We start from the raw sequence: 24,585 nt of genomic DNA, 5'->3' as shown, positions 1-24,585 counted from the left end.
AACTGAAGCTCCTTTTGCTGCTGTGATCTGCTCTTAACGATTGCTCTCTGGTTATTTCACCTGTTAAAGTACCGTAACAGAATAAATCATGCTCCCTTCTGGAAGAAGGGGCTCAAACACGCAATCAGGTTAGCATGGATGAGCAAGTGGCTTAGCATCTGCTGAACTGTGGCGGTTATCCACGTGTGTGCCTAGCATCGGGCGAATGCAAAGCCATTGCTCGACAACTAAAGAGGTTATATTTCCTCCCATTTGCTTTGGGCAGGTAGATGAGCCTGTGCAGTTTTCGTGGCTTAACTGATACACAGCAAGTTCTTCAGCCACTATAATTAGACTGTGTGCTTATGTACCAATATATAAGCAATTCTTCTGCAGTTTCTCGTATCTTGTCCATATTCAAGATTATTTCTGATTTTTGAATTATTCTAGTGTATTCTAATGGCAACATTACTTAGCTATATTACTATAATTCTCTCATATGGACTGTTTTTCCGGAYGAGGAATGACTTTTTGCAGTTTAGTTAATATTACTTTAAAAGAGAACAAACATAAGAACGGACAGATGAAGGCCAAAGCATAAATTTGAAATAAACGATTCTCTGGTTCCTGCATATGAATGAGGAAGCTGTATGTATAAAATGTAGGAACTTGAAAGCACAACAGATTTAACCCAGAATCATCCAGGGATAGTTTAGCCTGGAACAAGCAGGAGTTCTAGTACTTGTAGGGGATATATCATGTACTTCCAGCTTACTTAGGGCAAGACAGCTTGGCTTGCCGCTGAATTAACCTKTTCTTCACACAGTGTGACATAAGTAGTGAAAGTTATGTTTAGGCTGAAATAAGAGTGACCTCAAGGGGAGCTAAACTGGAATGCTTATGTGTTTCAGATTCCCTCTGCTTACCTTATGCCAGAATAGCTTCCTTTTAGCAATGAGGGAACATGCCCAAAAGCAGGAGCACCACACCATATGAAATCTGTTAAATCATCTAACTGGTTCAAGTCAGGTGGGACCTGTACTCTGATGCTCTGCTCCCCAGCTCTTTCCATAAAGCCTGTGGAGGTATTTTTCTCTCGCAAGCCCATCAGACACCTAGCTGGAAGAATTTGTCATTGTTGAGATAATGATTTGGGGAGGTGTGGGAGTTTCTTTAACTSTTATGCTCCCAAGAAGTTTAAGATGTGGATTCTGTATCCACTTAATTTACATTATTGTATGTTTTAGCAAGATAATAACTGAGAAGTTTRCAAAGCATTCATGCAAGTCAGATAATTGCATTAATCTGACATGGTATATGTGTACCTTGTGATGTTTTCCCAGGAAAATTTGCTCRTTTGCTGTAAATCTGATTTATTTGACATTTCATACTGTTTCTTTAAAGACAAAAGAWTTTTTTTTTTAGTACAATAGAAACTCACTTTATATGTCTCTTCCAAGTGGAGGCCAAAGGAGAAAAAAATCAATATTTGTAAATTCACAAATTATCTGTGTGGAAGAGGACAGCATGATTGTGCAAAATGTGTGGGTAAACAAATGTTTAAATTTGGGCATCTCTTATTGTCATATATGTGCATGCATGCATGTATATATATAAAACTAATATCCACATGCATGCATGTACAGAAACATGAATACTGCATGTAAAAGTAACTTTATAGCACCACTTAACATATTGTTTTATTAATTATTTTCAGGAAAAATATGTTTTTCAGCTAAATTTTGTGCAGTATTAAATGCTAAGCCCGTGTCCATAACTTTGATAAGGCACAGATCTCATCTGCTGGAATAATATTTTATCATCATGTTTGCCTCAAGCTACTGAGTCAAGTGAAGAGACCAAATTTACAATAAACTSTGACATCTTTGTTTTTACTATGTGGCAATTTTTCATTTGCTTTTGCTTTTTCAGAATTAAGTCTGTGATCTACTTGCATTTGAAATACTTATTATAATAATTCATAACTGAAATACTGTGGAAGCAATAGGTGATTACTTCTACAGCTCCAGTGGTTTRGGTATGCATATATAGCCTTTATTTATCCTCCTGGAAGTGTTTTATTTAATATGTTTGGATAAGGATTGATATAATCAATAATTATTAAAATAATTATTAAAAATATTGCAATTAGGATAAATGAATAGCATGTAGACTTTRACTCATAAGATTTTTCTGTAGATCAAGAGTAAAGGCTTTACAATTAATGTTTCACATAGAAGATTAAATATATTCTGTTCTGAATCAGATTTGCCTAGGAAGAACAATTGTATGCTGCTTATTTTTAATACAATCACAATTTTTTTTTAAAAAAATACAATATATATACAATATATAAACTATGGAATTGCAGTGATATGGCTAGGTATATATTTGTACAGGTATAGATATAAAACCTTTGTTAGGTGTATAGAATGATTTCCTAAAGTAGGCTCCTTAACTGAGTGTCTTGTGTTAATAGGTGCTAATACTGCCCTAGTTCTACGAATTCTCATTTTGAATTTCCTGACTTTTAGTGCTTTATTGCTTACATCATCCAAAGGTATATTGTTATTTTATTCACTTTCACTTAAAAAATTACAGTGTACAATGAAACAGGTGAAATGTAAAACACTGAAACCGGTTCAGGGATGCTTATTCCAGAGCTGTAGAGTAAGAATACATAGATATTCCATGGTACGAACCTCAGAGCAAAGTTAACAATGTGTATAAATCATTACTTATGAAATATATTTATACAGTATGTATAGTCACTGTATGAAAACAATACATTAGGGGCAGCAGCAAAGTCAATGAGATTGACCTTGTATAGTTTTGAAGTGTTTGGATGGGAGAGGTATGATCAGGACTCCCAAACTTCTGTTTCACAATTCCATGTGAAGAGAAAAGTAATCATTTGAAGGTAGCAATAGCTCTCAAAAAGCAATTTATCCGTTCTGTTTTGCAGGGACGTATCCCTCCACCTTGATTCTAGAAAAGCCTAGCTAGTTCTTCGCGGAGTCCAGTTCAGAAATTGGGCTTTGGGGGCTGTGGGAATAGGCAGGGAGCAGCCCCACTCGTGGTTCCCGAGCTCCCTCCAGTCCTGCTGCCMGCCCCGTGCCCAGAGCAACCACAAAGCTGCATCAGTTTGCTTTGAAAAGGGCGATTCTGGGGGTCTCAGGAGCAGAGACAGACGAAGGGGCCAGTAGGGCATAGGTGAAGTCAGCATTTCCTTTTTATTTCTATGCCTCTCTAGCTATATATTGCTGCCCTGAGTTTTCTTCCATTAGGATAATTCAGAATTGCCCAGCCTTCGTCAGTTCTAGCTCAGGTGAACAAATTGTTTTCAAATGTCTTCAGTGGGACCCAGTCTAATTATAATCTCTTTCGACATAGCATAGGCAGTTTTCCTGAGGACTGCATCTGTGGCAGGTTGGAATTGTCTCTCACACCCAGCTATTTTTGTGTAGCTGTTCCTGAATGCAAATATCTCTGCAAAAATATTCTGTGTGCCCAAACATATTCTGAAAAGTCAAGTAAATCAAAAATGCATCTGTGGGATTCTGCTAGACTTACAGGAGGGCTTGAGAACAAGTTGAGGGGGGTCTAAATATATCCTCTTCAGGAATCTATAAACAAAACAGAATAGAGATTGCAAAAAAGGCACGGCACACATTATACTAAAACTGCATTACGGCTAATATCAAAGCGTCAAACAGTGAAAAACACTGATAAAAACATAATGATCTTATAATTTTTAGGTTATATTTTACCTGCTCAAGAAGATGTCCATTATAAGAGAGTGTGGGGTAGAAACCATTGCACTTATGTAGAAAGTTTCATGTGTCTGAGACTGCCTTTAAGACAGATGCTCGGTATGCGGCATGCAGGGCAGGATGTTAGAAGTGTATTTTTCTGTCTTATGTCTTTTAGGAGAAAGGGGGGAGAATTGCATTATCTGCAGTGAATTTGCTGTCTACATGTCTTCAGCTTCATTAGGTTAGTCAAGTAGACAGGTGAAATTTAATTGTTTTCTGGATACTACCAGTAGGAGAGAGGGTGACAAAGGGTTTTGGGGCACTACTAGGTTCCTATTTCTCTCATTGATCTCTGTGAGAACAATCATTATTATAATGATTTTAATTGAAGCCTCTATAATACAACTGAGAAATAAATGCTTCTTGGTTTATATGCCTCAATTAATGGGTCATCCGATGTAGCTGCAGTAGGTTGTAAGTAAGTAGCTTTCAGGATCTGAACCCAAGTGATTATAGGTTTTCTTACCCTTTTTAGATGAAATGGATTCATAAGTCTTACTCGAATGACTCTTCTAGTCTTTAATTATAGCATACACATGTAAATGACATCATTATCAGAAGATAACATAATATCCCAAGGACCGTGTGTTACAGTTGTCTTCTATGCAAAAAATTGTGCTTGATAACACAGCCTGTCACAAAATGTCTAAAGAAACCACATAGTGTCTTGAAATCATTGTGAAGTTATCACGTGTCACTGCTATATATGTCATCAACAATACCATCATGACTGAATTTTCATTAGCTTTTTGGGTGTACTGAAGAGAACAAACAAGATTTTGAACATCTTAAGTGCAGCACATAATGCAACAGTGAATTGTTTAAAACATACCCTGTGACATGATTCAAAATACATTAGTCATGAATTGAAGATATGCATAGTAATAGGTAGTATTAAGGAGTCAGGAGGTTTTCTTACTTTTTTTGCTAAACATATACAGAAGAGAATTAACTTTTAAAATATTCTACAGTTCAATTACGAGTTAACAACTCTGTTTCAGCTTGCATGATGACAGGGTTGTAAGGTTGTAGGAAAGTTTCCTGTGTAACTCTTATTTCAGCAGATGAAATCCTGGTCACAGCACTCTGCTGGGCTTCTGCAAGACCAAAATTTCACCCAACTGGTCTAAGGAGCTCTAAAAGTGTAAGCAGTCTCACTTAYACTCCTGCAATGGGGCCCTGATTCACCAACAATTTTAAGCCCATGAGAGGCAGATGGACTTTCCTGCTGACAACAGTGAGAGCAGAGCTGGCTCCATTACCTGAGGCAACAGGGCGAGCAAGGGTCCCACAGCACTTAACTATATTCTCCTGTAGCCTAGAAAGTGTGGAGATGCCTCATTGCTTCTGCCTGTGCACTGGCTTAGCTCCAGCAGGCTGATAGCTCCAGGTTGGCATTGGGCTTGCTGGAYACAAGCCGTTTCCTACAGAGTTAGTAGAAGTCTCTGCCTCCATTTTAGCACGCTCAGCACTTTCATGTCATCATCTTCCAGAGAGGCTGGGTTTTTGTCCACAGGACTGTGACTTTAGATACTCTGATGATAACAATAATACTGTTTTTGTTAGTCACTTCAGTAACTAGGTATCAGTAACAACATAGATGAAGGGAGTTACCCAGACTTTGTCCCTCCATCTGCTTTCTCTAAACTTTGGATTTCAGTAAATGTGAACTCATGACACTGATGCTGTTTTGTAACAAAAATACATATGAATGAACCAATCTGGATGGAGCAAGTCCAAGATAGCTGACAAACAAATATTTTGGAAAATTTAAAGTTGAAAGGCTAGTCTCTGAAGGAACGTTTTAGTTTATACTTTTGTAGTCTATTGTTTTAGGTGATCCCAAAAGAGAAAGACAAAACCACCTCAGAGACTGCCCTTGAATTACACTTTTCCTTACCAGTATTAATGGCATGGGAATTTTTGACAGATGACTTGTTTTTATAACACTTTTATAACACAGAGGRTTGGATAAGATTAAGGTAGCGATTCAGATTCCTTTGTCTTTTTACCTGAAGTACCAAMTCTTTTGGTGTTTCCTACAAAACTAATTATTCAAGTTTACAGTCTTACAGTTAGCAGCTAGCTCAGCCCTGATACCTGCAGTAAATTACCAGTGACCCCTTTTTCACCCCTTTACATCAAAGTCCCATTCCCTACAAAGGACRCTACCTAATTAGGAAAAACAACAGGGGCCTGCTCGGACAGGAGGATAGACTTGGGAAGAAAAAAACCTAGTCATTTTTCTCTGGTAAAATCCAAGGCAAGAAACATGAGCTTTGGATAGAAAGACGAAAGAGACTAGTGAGATTTAGGAGAGACTGGCAGAGCTGACAACAGCAACTGAGTTACTGGAGCTGCCAGCAACTTTGCAAGCTTTTGGAAAGAAAATCAAAGGATTATTATTTGTTAGCAGCAGTATTAAAAATGTATTTAACTGACACAGGGCTGAGAAAGCTTCTGCTTTCTTCCGTGCTGCAGATATGACTGCAATTTTTTTCCACAGTTCACTAGACTTCAGCATCCTAATGAGCTGTTCATTGTAAGAGTAGTTCCGGACTCTGTCTCTTGGTTTATGCCACTCATACAGAGTAACAGAGCCAAATATACAGAATAAATACATTTCAGGCATTAAGCAACTTCAAGAAGTCTCCAAGAATTCTCCCTGGAAAATCTTTGTGAAATCTGAGTTTGAATCTTTTCCTTACTAGTTGGGTAACTACTTCAAAAGACAGCAAACATATGTCTCTCTCCATATGGCCTGTAGAAATACTTCACTGTCTAGATAATGCAGGCATCTTTTTAGGAAGACTTCAGTAGCATTGATGAATGTTCAGCAATTTTGCAAAGCAACACGAACACCTAGATATAAAGGAGCATAGCAATATTTGTCAGAGACAATGGGAAGTCACTTACTAGGAAACTGGAATTTTGTCAGAAAAAAAAAAAATGAGTAAAATTAAATTATCCTGTGTGGCATTCGCTAGACTTAGCCAAAAGACTAGTCTGCTTTCTTTAKGTTTCTCAATTTGTTTACTATTCTCTAACCAAGTGTGTTGGCAAAAGTGAGGAAGGAGTTGGAGAAGTMGCATCGTTCGCTGACTGCAAAACCCTGAGCACTGTGTACCCCCTGTACTAAATGGAGAGTAATGTTTGTGTAATTAAAGACTATATCATGAAACATAATCAGAACAAAATTGAAACCTGTGAGTTAAAGGTGCTTTTGAGGTTTCAGTTTTTCCAATTTTTGAAATCTTAGGTGCTGGAGTTTGCCATTTTAAAAAGTTCTTTCAAAATCTGTATAAAATGGTTCCAATTTGATTTTTTTCTTATTTTCTATATATACTTTAAAAATTAGATATTATTAAAATCTGCCATCAGTAGTCTGAATACATAATCTTTAAAATAGACTTCTATCGTTCAAGTTGCAGGACTAACTACTAACAGAAGATGGAGTAAATTCTTATTCCAGCCAACTGCTAGATCTGGAGACTTAGAGAAGGCAGCCTGGTTAGATACATCCCCTTTCTCTTTCCTACGAATTAAGAGAGACTGTTATCATCAAGGTGTCCCCAAGACATGCTATGTGATCATGGATCAATGAAAAAAAAAAAAAAAAAAAAAGAAGAAGAAGAAGATAAAGAAGAAGAAGAAAGAAAAAGAAATTGGAGTGGGGGAGCTGCCTGCTTTTATTACCTTTTCCTTACGTATATAGTTCAGATAACATAGGAAATTATGCTCTTGTCCCATTTTAGTACTGTGGTTGCAGTTACTTTGACAGTGGCAACACCTAGCCGTTTTAGACCATTCATGTTCAGTTGTTACTTTGGCATCATGCTGATATAGTCATCAATTTTATTTGTCTTGCCAGTAACAACACTGATGAAAAGGAGATGCTATTTTTCAGCATCTTTTAACTGCTAAATCTTAATGAAATATTATGGGACAAAGATGTAGCACTTCTTTAACAATAAAACTTTTTCCTGCCAAATTTCAAAGAACAGCCAGATGGTCTATCAATTAGCAGAGCACAGAAGTGCAAAAGCTTCTCAAGATAAAGTCTCAGGATGTTTTTTATGAGATCTGAGGTAATAYGATAAATCTTTCATTACAAGCAGCTACCAAAAGAAGCTGGTTTTGAGTGGTTATTTGCAGTGGAGAAGTACATGTGGATACAATGCTAGATTGTGTTCTGCCCATCAATCATGCAGTCTGTTCTTAGCAAGAAACCCAGAGGCATGTATCCTTTTGGAAATTCATTAAACTAGATGACTACAAGTTGACCAGAAATTAGTGAAAACTCAACTCCATTGTAGAAAGGAGGCATTTTGCCACTGACTCAATCATACCATGACATTATGCATTATATTTCACTTGGCAAAATTAATTTTTCGGTTTCTCATAGGTAGAAAGAAAGAATCAAGAATGTGCTCCTAGCTGACTAACAGGAAAAACATTTCCCCTAAARTGATTTTAATTTTGTGAGTTTGAGTTATTGTACTAGTGTTATGTTTGGCTAAGAAAAGTTTCATTTTTGAGGATTTTCATAAATTTTCACATTTTTAAAGATTTTTTTCCAAAGTTTGCACTTGAATATTTTTCTAAGCATAATGGTCTGATTTTTGGACAGCTTCAAAATTGTAATATATATTTCTTTGTTTTCTGTTGCATTCATAATTTTACAGTTGTCTTCAGCTAGGAGGCAGTGTTACCTTGTTTGGCGAAAGCTATGTTCCTTTTTAGCTCCTGGAACAGGTGAAGCCACAGAACAGAGTTTTAAACCAAATTGGTAGTATTTCACTGCTTATATCACCATCTTTGTAAGATAAATAGCTTTTATTTGGTAATCAATATTGCCTAGTAGAAGAATTCTGCAATTAAAAACAGTAGGCTTATCTAAGTGGTTAAGCCATTGGCTTAATGTGTCTGAATAGTCAGGTTATGCAAGGAATGGAATAGCCTTTGGAGCTGATAATGGAAAACACTGTCTTTTGCCTCCTAGATGGTATTTGAGATCYGTTTGGATTTATGGTGAATGAAGAACCAGTAGTGCCTAACAAGTGTTGGGTGCTCTCAATCTAGTTTTGTAGCATAGCCAGATTAGCATGGAGGGAAGCTTGTATAACAGCTGGTAGACGTTTAATTTGTTAGTGAATAAAATAAACATAAGATTTCTGCATCATAGGGGAGTAATAATTACAGCTTGTTAAAAATTATAATTTCTTTCATATCTTTGTATATTTCAAATGTGGATATGAACAGAAAAATAAAATGTTAGGTATTTGAACAGAAAAAAAAAAAAGAAATGCTCAAAAATGTTTGAAAAGTTCGATCCATTCCCTCTCCACCAGCAGATTTCATGAATAAAGTAAGATCTGGGAACTCAGCTCTGAAGGACCAGACTCAGTCATGACTGACTAGAAATCCTCCCAGACATCTCAGGAAGATGTTAGTAAAGGCTGAACCAGTAGTTGTGGAGGTAAGAGGGTGATCCCATCTGTGGTGTGAAGCCACAGCTAGATTAGGGGTCCTCAGCTGCATAGCAAGGGGCTTGGAAGTCCTCAGAGCCCTCATTTAAGCCTCGATTTTCAGTTTTCAGGTTACCTCTTGTGAAGCCAAGAAATTCAGGGCATCCTACTTTCATAGCTAGGAATATGAAAGCCTTGATCAGTCTTCTCTGAGCCTAACCTACCTCCCAGTCTACAGGGCATCATTGTCCAGTTTTCAGGGACCTAGAAATAGTGGTTGGAGCAATCACTTCTAATGGAAAGAAATTAAATCCAAAGCCTTGCTCAGCCATTCTTACATCCTGGTGTCTTTATGCCCAAGTTACAAGCTATAGTGGGATGAGTATTGCTTAGCGTTTTGCCTTTAGCCTTTTATTCTGTCTTCTTTCAATCTTTTGTTGTTGACCTTCCACAAATTTGTATAAATAGTTAAATATCTATCATACTAGAAAAGCAGAGAACAAAGAAGTAGCTGAAGCATTTAGGTCAAGGTTGTATCCTGAAATGGGCAGTAATCTTAGCATTATTACCTACCCTGAGTGCTTCTGGTCTCTTTTTCTGATTTTTCTCATATTTCTGTTTTTCTCATATTTTTTCTCATCAATTGAAGCTGAGCAKAATATGTCTTTTCCAGTAATTCTTTTTGTCAGAGCTAGAGCATTCCAGTAAGAAGTTTTGGGTTGAATAAATCAGCTGTTCTCTGACAAATAAATGAAAATCCAAACCCCAACAGGAATGGTGCTGAAAAACTTCCTATTAACATACAGGAAACCCTGAAATGCTCTATAGAAAGAGCAAGACCACCCCAATAAAACCTGGACGTAAGACCTCCCCCTATAAGCAATTAGTAACATTGTTATATAGTGCATAAACCCACWCTATTCCATTGTAATTGGTTGTTTATTTCATGAAGTAATATAATTAAAACAAAGACAACAAATTTACACTTTAAAACTCTTGGCTTTTCTAAAGCAAAGCTCTTTGTATGAAGATAATTAATTTAATAGTTTAGTTAGCAAAGTTAGATCTAAGTACAGATTTTGTTGATGTATTTTATGGCTGTAATTAAAACCGAAATGTTTGACAAATTTTGGTTAAAAAAATCAAATTACAATATTTTCATATTGTCCCTGTAACCAGCAACTTCATCTATGATATCCAATGCCTGTTGTATACAATGTTAAACCATGCTCAGAGGCATGATTTTCCTCTTACTTTGCCAATGGGTACATTATCACTGCCATTTTGGCCTCTTCTCTTCATTTTTTTTTAATCTTTATGTGCAAGGAGGAATGGGAGTTCCTATTCACTGAAAAAGAATTTTAAAGGAAAAAAATAAACCAAGCCCCCTGAAGTCTTCATAAGGTTTGTGCTGTGGGAAGGTGCTGGGGAGGCAAGTGACCTCCAGCCCCTTGCCATGTGCTTTGTTCATGAGATGGATGGCTATAATTTACGCCTGTCTGAAACACTAGTATTTATGATACCTTTCCTTGCCAAGGGGTAAACTCAGTCTCCAGAGAAATAGAAACATTTTTTTAAGAGTATATTGAAAAGCAAAATCCATAGGATAGCTGAAGGTCAAGGAAAAGAGGTGATGAGGACTGTTTTGTCTTCTTTTCCTGATTATCAAAATGTATCTCCTGATTGTTTGACTCCCTGAAAAATAAACTATTTTTTTCTCTCTCTYTCTCTCCCKCACACACATACACACAAACAAGTGCACACAGACAGCCCTTGACCCAAATTATGTAGAAGGAGGCTTGGTAGATAGGAACAGCAGTGTGAAATGTGGATTTTTACTCCTTTGTAGCTGTTCTCTGGTTCATGKCTGGAAGAGGATACTGACCCCTCTGAATGAGTCAGAACAGCCATAACCCTAGTTCAAACTGGATCCACTGCCCCCGGCCTCAGGCATTTGGATRCGGAGCCAAAGGTCAAAACCACGTAGGAATACTAGCTGTGAGCGCAAGTGGCCAGCTGTTCTCTTGTCATGAAGCGTTATTAATTGTTCAGTGTACTAGCCCCCAAATACTCAGTGTGTTGAAGGCCTAGCCTGTAGACTTGATAAAATRCTGCACAGATAGAACGAGAGATATGATAGAAATGAATTTACAAAGCACACACAAAGCCTCCCACTTAGGGCCTTAGTTTTACAGTTAGTCAAAGCTARTGAGAATTTTCCTCCCTGATCTGATGTCATAGCTGCTGCTTATTTATGGGTATGCGTAACTCAGAATTTTTATACCGAAGATCATTACTCTACAAATACTGTGTTTATGTAAGCTCTCTYTGTTTGTTATTGCTAACAATTTAATGTATGATTTTCCTTTCTTCCATCAGATATGTATTCAAAAGAAAGTTATTAAGCACAGAAATTGCTTATCAGCTTTTTCTAGAGTGAGCAGTCTTTAAGAGGGTTCTCCACACTTCTATAAATGTTCTCTTTTTCACTCACCAACTTCAGRGACATTTTTCCTTGTAGAAACTGCTGGCATGCTAAGTAGAAAATAGGGCTTGTAGAAGAAAATAAAAGGAGGAGTAGATTAGAATTCAAGTTTGTTTTTCTTCAGAAAAAAAATGGAGCTAAATACTCAACAGATGGTCAGACCATCCCCAGATGGTCTGTGGGACAAGGAACAAATATTAGGATTTTGACTGGGAAAGCAAATTGACGTCCATTAAAATAAATATATCAGAGTTTTTATGAGGGTCTTATTCTTGTAAGTCTCCTTTCCTGTCTTTTCTGAGATAGTAACATATATTTACACCCCAAATCTCAGTTTAGAGACTGTGTAATTTAAGATTAGACCCCTTAATGTTGTATTTATCTGACTGAGGCAGACTTCTACAGCTTAGTTGTAAAAGTCTAAGCTGTTCACTCTATGCTCCATTTATAATCAATAAACATCCTTCAGTATATTCAAGGCAAAATAAATGGCCCCCTGGAAGTTCTAGTTTACCTCCAAAGACCACTCCAGAAGTCCTAGTTTGACTAGCCAAAGATGACTAATTTTTTAGCCATCTGAAGTTAGGTAGAGGTGAATGYCACTATCTGGTTCTGTCTTCTCATGTGAATCTTTTTTGTGTATATACAGTACAATAGCACTTTTAAGCTAGTATTAATTGCAGAAAACATATATTCTGTGTAGATGTATTTATATAGCAAATACCTACATAAATACGTATAGATAGTTATATCTTGCTGAGGCTAATACGCTTGAGTTCTGGTCCCATCCTCAGAGTATCAGATGCTATTGGTCTGTCAGCATCTCTCTTAACAGTAAAGCTGTTCTCACTGAAAAGGCTGGRCTAGACTAGTTCTACCAGAGCTCTGCTTCTTATACCCCAGCAGATCATACTYCATGGCTTTTTAGCTCAGAACTGGGCTGTTACGGACCCAAGTCACCCTGCTTAAAAGTACACTTACTTGCCTGAATGAGCAGCGAATGAAAAACATTAATGTCCCRGCATGCACCGCTCACCAATACTCATTTTTGTTGTAGCCAGGGTTTCTTGGCGTGTTTCTGCTTCATTTAAACCCGTCAATACCTCAATTAGTGCTGGCTTCTCTCCCCCTGGGAGGGACATTTACACGTGTCATTTCACAGCCTCCAAAATCTAAAAGATCCGTGAGAATTGCAGGGTCATAAACTATATCCTGATTAAAGATTGTGTTTTTCAATGAATTTCTACCACTTAAAAAAAAAATGAAAAAAAAGGAATATAAATAATCTGGGTATTTTTAATCAAAGGGCACAAGTAGAAAATGTAAAGAATAACAACCTGTAAGAAAAAGAGCACTCTCCCATATGATTCTACAGTGTCTGATTTGCAATGATTTGCGTTCGGTAAGTCACAGAAAATTAGAGCACTGTACTTTACAATTATGATAGCAGTAATCCTCTCATTTAGCATTAAAATTTGATGCTGTCTTGATGGCAGACTGAATTCAATTTAAGATCAAAGCATAGAAGGAGATATCTAAAATTATATATTGCTAGTTTAAACTATTATAACGGTCCTTTTTTCCAGCTTGACTTTTATACAGGGTGAAGAAAAATAGTAATTGATTTGGAATAGAAAGTGGCCCAAGAAATTTATACCTTATGGGTATGCATTTCTAATACTAATTTTTATACATCTGTACTTTTCAGCAATGTGATAATAACAATATTATCACATTAATTTCTTGTGGAAGATGATCTTTACCTAAATCTTAATAAATCACAATATATAGGTGCTAATGTATTTATATTTTTTATAGATCTTTGATCACTTATTTTTCCTACTGTCAATTAGCCAAGCTCTGATAATATTGATTTTCTAGTGCCTCATGTGGGTTACCCTAGTTTGTCACAAATTTCCATGGGCTTTTACTGTAGCTGACTGCAGGGAACAAAGCTGTCAGCTTATCATTTTCCATTTTCTTTCTCTTGGTTATTAGGAAGTTCAGTTAGACAAAATGGGAATTGGAGCTGCACRGCAATGCAAAAGAAAGTCACATTCATTTCAGAACCATGTCAAAGTCAAAAGAAAGACCGAGAAATGTAAGCAGCTGCTGGTCTCATGTGTATCATTTGAAGACAGTAGTTTGCACTGTACAAACATAAACCTAAAGCAAGAAAAGAGCTCAGAAAGAGGGAAAGAATTGCCTTTGTGAATTGAGAGAAAAGACCTTTTTTATTTTATTAATGTGTCTTTTGGTTAAAATTCATAGTTGTCATGCAAAATAAATCAACTTCTTTTCCCATAATGTGACCTGAAACCGCTTCTGAGTGAATAAGATATGAACSCTAAATGTTCACAGCCTTTACCCTGACATATTCAATCAGATCATGAGGCGCTGGTGAAGCTGCCAAGTATTCAAGACACTGTCATTCTTATTAAAGCCAAGCATCAAACAAGGCCTGTTCTAGCTTGGAAACACGTGTTTGAATAATACTTCTAATCAAAGTAGCTTCATTTATACCAGTGGAATAGGTAGTGGAGATGGTATTTTAGAGAGTACAGAATACTTATTCATGCCCAGTCAATGATTTTTTTCAATGAAGTTTTTTTCAGAGATTACCATGGGTAATCTGCAGTTTTTACATACCACTGACTCTCAGATTTCGACATGGGATTTGTAAGGTGAACTTAGATAGCTGGGACACTGACTGATCCTGTCTGTGTTTACTTTCTATTATTTATATGCCATAATTGTCATGGATGTCACTCTTCTCTAAATATATTTATAAAAGTGAAGTTTCTGCTGGGTGCAATCTTTCTTTTCACTGMAGTTCTGTTTTTAATACTGTGCTTTCAGAAGACTGTCTTGCTAATAGAACTGCTAATGAAGCCCTTACCTATTCTACAGAAATCTGTTAACATAACGGTTATTAATGCAAGTGTACAAGGAGTTAGTAGCTTTCATTTTAGAGCAGGGTGGGGGTAGAAGCTCTTTTGATTTGTTTAAAACTATTTTCAGCAATAGATTAATCAGTAGATTGCCTGAATTTAGTTCATATACACTGCAGACTCCTGAGACTAAAGCAGAGTAAATAATTTAGCCTGATGCAGTAATTCATCAGGTTTTTGCTTCTCTTCTCAAAAGTCTCGGGTTTATAGGTTTGAAATTTTTTCCCTAGTTTGGAACTGTGGTAGCAATTACTTTCAAAGTGTTTACTTTTTGAACCTGAAATTCATAGCACGTTGATTACTTATATAAGTCATCCAGTATTGTTTCTAGTTGACAGGTGCATTGCTTACATACCAAATCCATTATTAATTCCAAGCAATACAGTAAAATATGCATTCAATATTCACTTTCATGATATTTTTCAATATTTGAGATTGATCTTTAGACTATCCTAAAAGAATGTTTCTGTGAGGAGATTCGCAATAAATGAACATGAGAAGGGTGCAAACATCGAGTTCATTTTCAAAATCAGTGAATGTTGATAGAAAATATTTTTTAGCATTTGCTTTGCTAGTTTTCATTATTCCATTAGGGATAGCAGAAGCTAAAGAAAAGCAGGAGGAAATAAGTTAATTATATATCTATTATTTCTGTGAGAAGAATCTGTGTTTCTAAAAATGGGATATGTAATGTGCTAGCTTCAGCCTTTGAGACACATAGTAGTCTCTGTTTTCTAGTCTGGCGCATCTCTTGAGCAGTTAATAATAAGGACGCATGAGGATTAAGAGCAATATTTTCACCTGCTACACAGGTCACAGTCTTACCAAGAAAGACAGTGTTGCTGTCTCTCTAGTGAGGAAGACTATGGTGCCTAGCTTGGGTATTAGATGCCTGCAAGGTGAATTCAACACATAGCAACAGGCATTTCCCGCTCTGCAGAACTGGGGCTATGTCTGCTACACAGTGGGTACRGGCAGCCCCAAACTGGTCAGTTCAAATTTGTTCTGGTCAAGGAGTCAAGTCACACTAAAACAACATCTTCAGACTGAGGGAGGTGAAGACATGGAGAGCTGAAGGGACATCGAGAACACTCTCAAATCCACACAATATTTTGTTATCTCCATTACATTAAATCATTGGGTTCTGTGCTGCATCTTTTCCACTCTCTTTCTCAAGAGCAATTTAAATCTATTTTAATGTTTGGATACAGTCAACAAGTTAAATTTAATACAGCTTGAAACACGTTATGCAGTATTGTGCAGCTTCTCCCCATCAACAGTGTTATTGCCGGGTGGTGTCTATTCCTTTCTTCTCACCAGAGCCAGATTGCTAGGAAAATATCATCTGGTGACTACAGACAGTAGTAGTTCTTTACCGTATTGAGAACTTCAGTTAGTCCTAGAATTATTTAAGAATCTACATGGATATTTAGTGTTTAATTACAAGTTCAAAAACATAGAACCTTTTGGTTTTTTGCCATCTGTAGTTTTAATCTATGAGCCAAAAAATTATTGATTCTATCCCCCTTGCTCCCTACGTAATCTCAAACAGGAAGAAAAGAAGGAAAGAAGGAAGTAAGGAAGGAAGGGAGGGAAGGAGGCAGGGAGGGAGATTTGCAAATGTCCTTCAAATTATTTTTAGAGATTGGCATAGGTGATTTGCCATTTACTACTAACTTATGAAGGGTTATTCTAAAAGAATTCTAAAATTTCTCTCAGTTTGCTCAAGCTTCATCTGTCTTATTAAAGCTTCCCTAGTTTGAATAATGAGACTGGTTCCATAAAGATAATTAAAGTACTTTAATTTTTGTTTGCACTCAGTTCCTGATGAAATATTTAGCAGCTGCCAAGAAAAGAGCCAAATTAACTAATTTTTATGGAATCTAAGGAAGGATCCAGGTTCTGCTTTCCTTAAGACTATGATGAAATATTATTTTGTCTGAATCAGTTCCATGACTCTTAAGAGTAACCTCCACTACTGAATTTGGCACTTTGATTTTTAAGGGTGAAGTTGTTAATAAAATTGTATAACGCAATGGGTTTACTTCCTACAGGATTGACGTGAAGAAAGAGGAAAATAATGGGATGACCTGGGAAAAGGAGCTTTCTAAACGGAAACCCAACTTTAAACAGAGAAATCTCTTAGGTTAATGCTGCTGGCAGCACTACTCATTCATTGAAAATGGAAATTGCCATAATCTATAAAGTGTAGCTGCCATTTTGTCCAATATGCTGCCTTTAACACTGTCAAGCACTACAAGTTCACAGAAAGATGTGGAGAACTCTACAGGAAAGAGATGTGGATTAGTTTGACAGGGAAGCCTACTCCTAAATCCTGGAGCAGTATGCTATATGTTCCTTGAACCTGCACARCAGCACACTCATCCTTACAAAATTAACCTTTATATTTATAAAGGTTATATATTTTAATATATATGTGTATATGTAATGCATATTTGAAGGAATATAAGAGGATGCATACACTTATGACATCTGAGTGGTCTCGATATACTTCTAAATGCCTTCACTTGTGTCTTGTTGAATTTGAGTCTTGAGGACATCCCAAGAGAACATCTTGTATATATGTGGTATATATTCAGTTTATATACAGTTTTCCAGGTTATTTTGTCAGTAAAGAGCCAGGTTATTTAACTCAGCTATTTGCATCAGTAATTTGATTAAAGATAGAGGATGAAGAAATAGAGTTTCTAAAATATCATTGGGAATGTGGCTTTGTTACCAAAAAGCTTATGACATAAAGGAAGATAAAAAGAAGAGCTTATGGTTTAGAATAATTGCAGATAAATTGTGAAGAGTAAAGAATCAGCTCTGGAGAAAGAGGAAATATTTAGCTGCAAGGCATTACTATGGCAATAGGGAATCAGTGTGGAAGATTATGTTAGAGGAAAGGAAGGATAAGCAGGGATAAAGATATCTGCAGAATAAAGTCATCTTTCTTTACACAATTTTATATTGCTCTTATTAAGAAAGTTTATTGGAAAATGTGAGCTTTATAAACTAGCACTTGCTTTTTAGAAGGGAAGCAAGATGCTTGATTTGGCACTATTACCCATCAGGGGACTCCTGGCAGATATTTGTTAGGACAGTGAAAACTGGGAGGGAGTCTCTGAGACAGACTTCTTGAGAACTGTGGGATTTAAATTCAAATCCAGACTTCTTGTTGTATGTGGATACCCACTATGTGCTGATGCACAGCGAAGCAGGAGGAGGGTAGACATCCCAGCTGCTAGGCTCACGTGCTTTGACTGCTGAGCCCTCCAGCCTGGAGGCATGTGCACCCAGACCAGTTGAGCACCTCATAGGGAAGCACATGCTGTCCTTTAGCTCCTGGGTGGACTAAACAMATGCTCTCTCTGTCACTAGAGGGTGAAAGAAAATTTGAAATAGGAGATACTGATGGGAAAGAGGACTGCAGTTAAAGAGACAATTAGGTGACTCGGGAGGCTGGAAAGATTTCAGCCACCAGTACCTGGAAAGACTCCGGGTAAAGCTGAACCAATTTTCATTTTCTAGAAGTTGGAATCTGACTCATCCTAATTTTCTATTCCTGTTATTCATCATTTCTTCTCTTTGAATACTTCCCTTTGACAAAACTAATCATTATCTAATATCCAAATAGTTAAACAAGACTTACATTGTCACTAATGCATATCAGTGCTTAAAGAGCTTCATGTCTCACACAAGACCTTCCTAAGAATTCTTTCTGTAATTAGATTCCATTCGTAAATCTAACCCACAGCTCCCCAGCCCAGTTATTTYTCAAATCAGTTTGTTATGGTTCAGGAATCCTTTGAACAGAAAAGGCTGCATCCTGACATATTGTCATATCCAAGCATCAATAGCTCTGACATGTGAAAAGGTCATGCCACCAAACATTAACATTTCAAAATTGCAATTATAGTAATTCATTTAAATAAGGATTTTTTTGCTGTCCGATAGCAATAGATGCAATCTCTGCAGGAGAAAATACTGAGAAGGCCTCAAACCAGGTTCTGTGCCAATGTCATCTTTTGAAAATTGAGGCCCAGAGAAGTTCAAATGGAATGAGTAAGTCGTTCTGATAAGAAGAGGCAAGTGCTCATGCATAAAAATGAGGAGAATGGGACRATTGCAGGAGGCAGCCCTGGAGTGTAAAAGCTTAGTGAAGGAACTCTTTATTGCCACCTCATATGCTTCGAAAGGAGTGGATCGATTCAGCTCAGAAGAGAGCACTTCTGTACTTTCCAGTTTTTCCCAAGGAGGGAAGTGATCATAACTGAGATAGACTTAACACTTTGATTCTTCCCAGGAACTATTCATTGGTGGACAAATCATGTAGCAAGGGAAAAGTCTGACTACTGAGGACAACAAAAATGCCAGGTTTCTGGTTTTTTGCAATAAAATAATATGAGAAGTTTTTATTTCTCTTTTCAGAAAATTTTCATGATAAAATGTGAAAATACTTGGCTTCTCAGACAATTATTGTTAGTAAGAGAGGGCTTTWTTCAAATTTTAAATATTTTTAATCTTGAATAATTAATAAAGTGATTGACAATTACAATCAAAGTGTTCTGCACCTACTTACTGATATTTTAAACACAAATTAAGCTATGTTTATTGTCAATTTAGTTATATGTTCAGTTCAGTACAGTTTAATTGTATGCTCACCAAGCTCAGCACAGTGAGCTGTTTGATGCATAGTCTTTCTTTTAATTTTGTACAGCTTCTAGTTTAATGGGCCTTCATTTTGATAGGCCACTACTATTGTACACAGTGGTAGRGCATATATCTGTCAACAAATAAAACAGGTAAAAGCACTTACTGTTAGCTTTGTGCATGTATCTGATGAATATATGATCTGATGATTAGCTCATCAGAAAGAATAAAAAATGTCTATCGGTTCCTTACTGATCCCATAGCTGAATGTTTGTTGCATATAGTACCTTTATGTGTCTGTGCATATTTTATTTATGTTAAAAGTTGTACTGTGTGCATCAAWGCAAACGGAGCCAGGATTTGCACCTTCTGCTTCTATAGCTACGCAGCCTGGTCCTGGCTTCTTGCTGCTAAGTTCCCCTTGAGGCCCATCCTCACTTTTAAGAAGATTCTCTGAGATAAAAATGAAAATATATTTATTTCTCACATTTTTAGCTATCTGGTCAAATAGAGGCAGACTGAATTAGTTCCAGACTTGAAGGCTGGCCCTCCGTCCGAGTAGGTATCTCACTGAAGAATGATCTTTGTTGTTTTGTCTGTTTCTAGTCCCAGCTATGATAACTTCCTATCCAAACACCACCTTGGCAACACAGGGTCAAAAGAAGGAAATGAGCTGCACAGCCCATGGAGAGAAACCCATCATAGTCCGCTGGGAAAAAGAGGATCGCATCATTAACCCTGAAATGTCCCGTTATCTTGTTTCCACCAAGGAGGTTGGAGATGAAGTGATCTCTACTCTGCAGGTAAGAAGACAGAGTGATCCACGACTCAGCTAGGTGTATGAGCGTGGCATGGTTTGGTTTCAGTAAGGGGTCCAACCATCCCTGCCTAGGTTTCCTGACCCCAGCATCACTGTGTGCAGCCCAGGCCAGGACAAGGCTTTGGTGAAGTGGCGCTTATCTACTAGAGCAGGCTTCGGAGGTGGCAGGAGGCCAGAGCCCCACTACTGCTGCGCAGCCCTGGAGAGTTGGGCTTACTGCTCTTGCCACCAAGAGGAGGTAGAGGAAACCTCTGCATCTCCCTCCCACAAAAAGCACTCACCATCTGCACCTTCCCATGCCCCAGAGGCAGCAAGTGAGCCTTCCTCTCGTCCCCTCCACCGTTTCACTTTGTCTCGTGCCTTGGCCATCATTGCTGGGGCAGCATGGCTCAGTTTTGAGTATGCCACTGATAATGGTTGAGTGAACACCTGTAGGTGTGCTGTGAGTCAGGCTTTACTGTATCAAAATCAGTAAGCAATTTTGACGGAAAAGTGCTGTATTTTAAAGTACTTTCCCTCTCTCCCTTTCACTGGTGCTTGTGAGCCATATGCAGACCATTTTATAAAGTCAAATTAGTCACTAGATTCAAAGTAAAGTATAAGGAAAGGGCACTTGTAGACACACAAATAGTATATCTACAGCAGCCACTTGTAATCAAAACACCTTATATTGTAGCAGAAGTCCCTTAGCCAGCTGGCAGGTGGTCATAGCCTGCATCTTCACTCTTGCTTCTGTGACAGGCAGTGCTCTGGTGGTGTGACAGTCATGAGTCATGATTTGCCTGGCAAATCAATGTATGGGGTTAAGTTAACTYGTAAGTGGCTGACCTGGATTAGATTGAGGTGCTACGTGAGTGGCATTGCTGTTTGGGGCACTTCAGTACCCTCCAGACACCATGGAAGCCCAAGAAGTTTGTGCTGTTCTCGTTTCACCTCAAATGAATGACGCTATGATGTTGCTCCCCGTATAGGAAAATGCAGCCTTTTCCACTTAAATCTAAAATTTGTCGATAAGAACAGGTTACCAGTCTGCTCCTTTATATGTCTGCATGTGCCTTTAGGAAATCTAAAAGAACTTAAAACAAAAAATCACATGAATTCTCACTCAGAAATCTYGGTTTCCATTTTTCATTCACACTCTAAAAATATGCTTTTACCAGGCTTAGAGAGATAAATCTCTGTCTCTGTGTCAATTCTGTCTRTATGTTGTAATGTAAATCCTAAAGTATATGCCTTTCTTCACTAGCCCAAAATTGTGTTGGCTGATATCCAGTAAAAATTTATTTTCACTTCCTATGAGAGCTTTGTCATTGACTTCTCAGAGGAAGGATAGGTTCTACAGGTGAATTTTTGCATAGTAGCATGTTTGTGTTATGAATAATATTTAGTTGTAGGATAGACCCCTAGACCTCTCTGCCCTCAGCCGTCTTACTGACTTTCATAAGATAGTGTATGCACAATAGTATTTCTGTTTGGAAGGCTGGAGGCCTGCTCAGAGAACTATGTTTTAAAGCAGTTGAATACAGTAGTGGAATTCTACATCCATATGTGAGTTACATATAAAAACTTGGACTTTTGAGAGAGAAAGTGCTCAAAAAAATAGAAAATACTAGGATTAAGGCTGTCTCTTAAGCTTTTAATTCAAGCATGTGTGCATGATAATGTAATCTTTAGTTGTATACTCAGCTTTTATTTTTTCTGCAGGACCCCTGCCTCAGTCAGGCATGACTTGGAATTTCTCTGGAGTTGAATTAGGGTTGAGTAATGAAAGACACTGTGTGATACAAGGTTGATCATTGAAACCAAACTTTTCACAGGTGGCCAATAATTGTGTGTTCTTTGTTTTCTAGGTACTTGCCTTGAGCCCTTGGGGTCTGATTTGCAGAAGTACTAAGCCCTCATAGCTGCAGCTTAACTCAATGGAAGTTATATTATGAAACATGAAATGCTATTTATTACTAAGGACTCTGAGAGGGGGAAAGAGGCCTTAGATGTATCAAACTGGGCTCTGGATTTTTTTGTCTTACTCTTTCTATCCTAAAGCTCAGCATTGTGTGTAACTTACCACAGCTTGACAGGTTACCACATCTCAGATGGCACCTCTCCAATATGCTTGTAGCTTGGGGCAAGTGGGAAATAAATCTATTTATCTTAGCCAGTGGGGAATGAGTTATGCTCATATAACCTTGCATTTGCTGAGGACTAAAGAGCACGCAGAGTTACCATGGCTCAGCTAACATGTGGCAACTTGTCAAGCAGCCACTAACGTTCTCATATGTCTGSTTCCTTAATTCCCCATACGAAATGGTGGTAATATTCCTCATGATGGCAGGGTTTATGAAAATAAATTCAGTAATGTTTCTGAAATGAGTATTGCATAGGTGAGTGAGTGCCACAGAAAAAGATATGAGGAAATGAATAAGTCTGTCTTCAGGGCACAGTTTGAACTGTGTGTAGTAAATAAAGTGTGGAGCAGCACACTGAAYGATGAGAGGAAAACTATATTTTGAATATCTGCTCTTTAAAAAAATCCCTCTCCCTTTTGTACAGTGAATGAAGCAGTGGTCCTGTAGAAAAATATCATTATGACCATGTACTTAAAAACTSTGCCTTAATTTCTATGTTATTAAATAGCAAATTGAAAAGAAAAAGCACAAAATTTTATTATGAGGCATCGTACTGAATACTACAGGGTTCGTCACCAGTGTTTGAACCTTTATTTCCTCCACACAGACTTCCACCATTTGAATTATTTTCAGAAATAGCTGGAAAAATTTGGAGGCAGCAGGGGCACCATGTTGTATGGAAATTTCAGCCAACTGTTAAATACTTGGCAAAGTTCCGAGTAACTGGAAACAAGGTTCCTAATGAGAAACTGCAGGAATAGGTGGTGCTCCAGCTCCTGACTACACATATAGCCTGCTTCCTCAACCCAGGTGTTTCCAGTCTTGATAATCTCTGTAGTTTGGATGTTTTACTATGTAGACTTTATGTAGTTATGTGTATAACATACGATGTCTGTTTATTACTGTCAAGTAAAGCAGTTAGTGTAATTTTTCTTGCACCATACAGAAAAGCCGTTTGTTTATTTTCTCTGCCTGCTGTTCAATCAATCACTTCTTTTCAAACCACCTATAGATTTTGCCAACTGTGCGTGAAGATTCTGGCTTCTTTTCCTGCCATGCCATCAATTCTTATGGGGAGGATCGCGGAATAATTCAGCTCACTGTGCAAGGTAGGAAGAGGACAACATAAGGAAAAAAACACAGCTATTGTAGTACAGTAAGTGTATGCCATGCTCAGAAATCTGTTGGGGGAGGGAGGTTCTAGACCCTAAGTAAACTTGTTCCTAGTTGTCAAAGAAATGAGAAGCTGCATTGAGATTCTCAATCGCTCATTTTCCAGCATCATGAATTAAATCAAAATGAAGAATAATCTCCAGAGTCTCTCTAGTACTGTACAAATGAATAAGGAGAGTTTTTCTTAAACATACTAACTGACAGTCTACTAAACAGACTTAACAGTAATCTCTTTAGTAGGAACAATGGAGATGAGGGGAAGCAGGTTTTATTTGGGGAGAAGGGAAGAGATTGCATTTGTTTTTAAAGAATGAATGTGCTTAAAAACAAAGTCCGAAATAAAGCAAAAGCAATCTGACCTTCTTTTTTCTAGAGAAATATTAAACCTGCACTGTATCTATAAACAAAGTATTTCAAGGTTAATCAGTCAACRTAAATTGTAACATGCTTGTTCAGTCCAAACTCTAGGAGCCTCTGTTAGCTGGGGCTGGGGTTCACCTCCCTCAGGGTTTCACTCAGGCAGACAGCAGCAAATTTGGGAGCTGTTGAGATGACAGTATTTGAGATGCAGAGCAGAGGCAGGACTCAGCCACTGGCCACTGCTTATTTCTACGTGACGCTTGTTCCAGTGCTTGTATGCCTTTGAGCATGCACATAACAAATTTCTAGGACTTGCAAAATTCTTTCTCTCCTCCCTCGATTTCACAAAACCGCAGCTTTCAGCGAGTGCCTAAAGCAGCCCTGTCAAAAAATTCAGGTGGAGTTTGGTGACAGTTCTCAGGTTCTCAATTACACCAGTGCTCATTTAAGCTGACAATTTAAAGTGGTATAAATGCTATTTATTTACCTCTTTAATTTTCTAGAGGCATAAAGAGGCCTTAGTGTAATTAAAACTTTCCAACTCTTCTTTTTTTATATGCATACACAAAGAGATAGAATGCTTTCTCCCTCCTCCCACCAAATTTAGCTCTTGGAARTTCAGTCTTTATATTTCTACCATCGTTGCATTTCAGTACAATGTGGCGTTCATGGCAAAAATCYCCCCTAGCGTGAGTACACCAATCATCTGGAGTGCTTTTAAGCAAATGCAACTGTATGTTGCATATGTGAAG

At 37.6% G+C, this 24,585-nt stretch overlaps 1 protein-coding gene across 1 annotated transcript in view; it reads left to right on the top strand.

Annotated features, from left to right (window-relative positions):
- Positions 1-24,585, top strand: part of DSCAM (DS cell adhesion molecule) — a 391,004-nt gene that overhangs the window by 257,658 nt on the left and 108,761 nt on the right. Inside the window, exons 14-15 of the mRNA XM_085305248.1 lie at positions 19,961-20,157; positions 23,313-23,409. Coding sequence (XP_085161374.1) covers positions 19,961-20,157; positions 23,313-23,409 — 294 coding nt within the window. The remainder of the gene's footprint in view (positions 1-19,960; positions 20,158-23,312; positions 23,410-24,585) is intronic.

This window comes from Rhea americana, unplaced genomic scaffold, assembly GCF_003343005.1.
Source record: "Rhea americana isolate MKP2758 unplaced genomic scaffold, rheAme1 scaffold_101, whole genome shotgun sequence".
NCBI classification, from domain to species: domain Eukaryota; kingdom Metazoa; phylum Chordata; class Aves; order Rheiformes; family Rheidae; genus Rhea; species Rhea americana.
The sequence above is the reverse complement of the archived record's forward strand: the minus strand, read 5'-3'. Positions and strand labels throughout refer to the sequence as shown.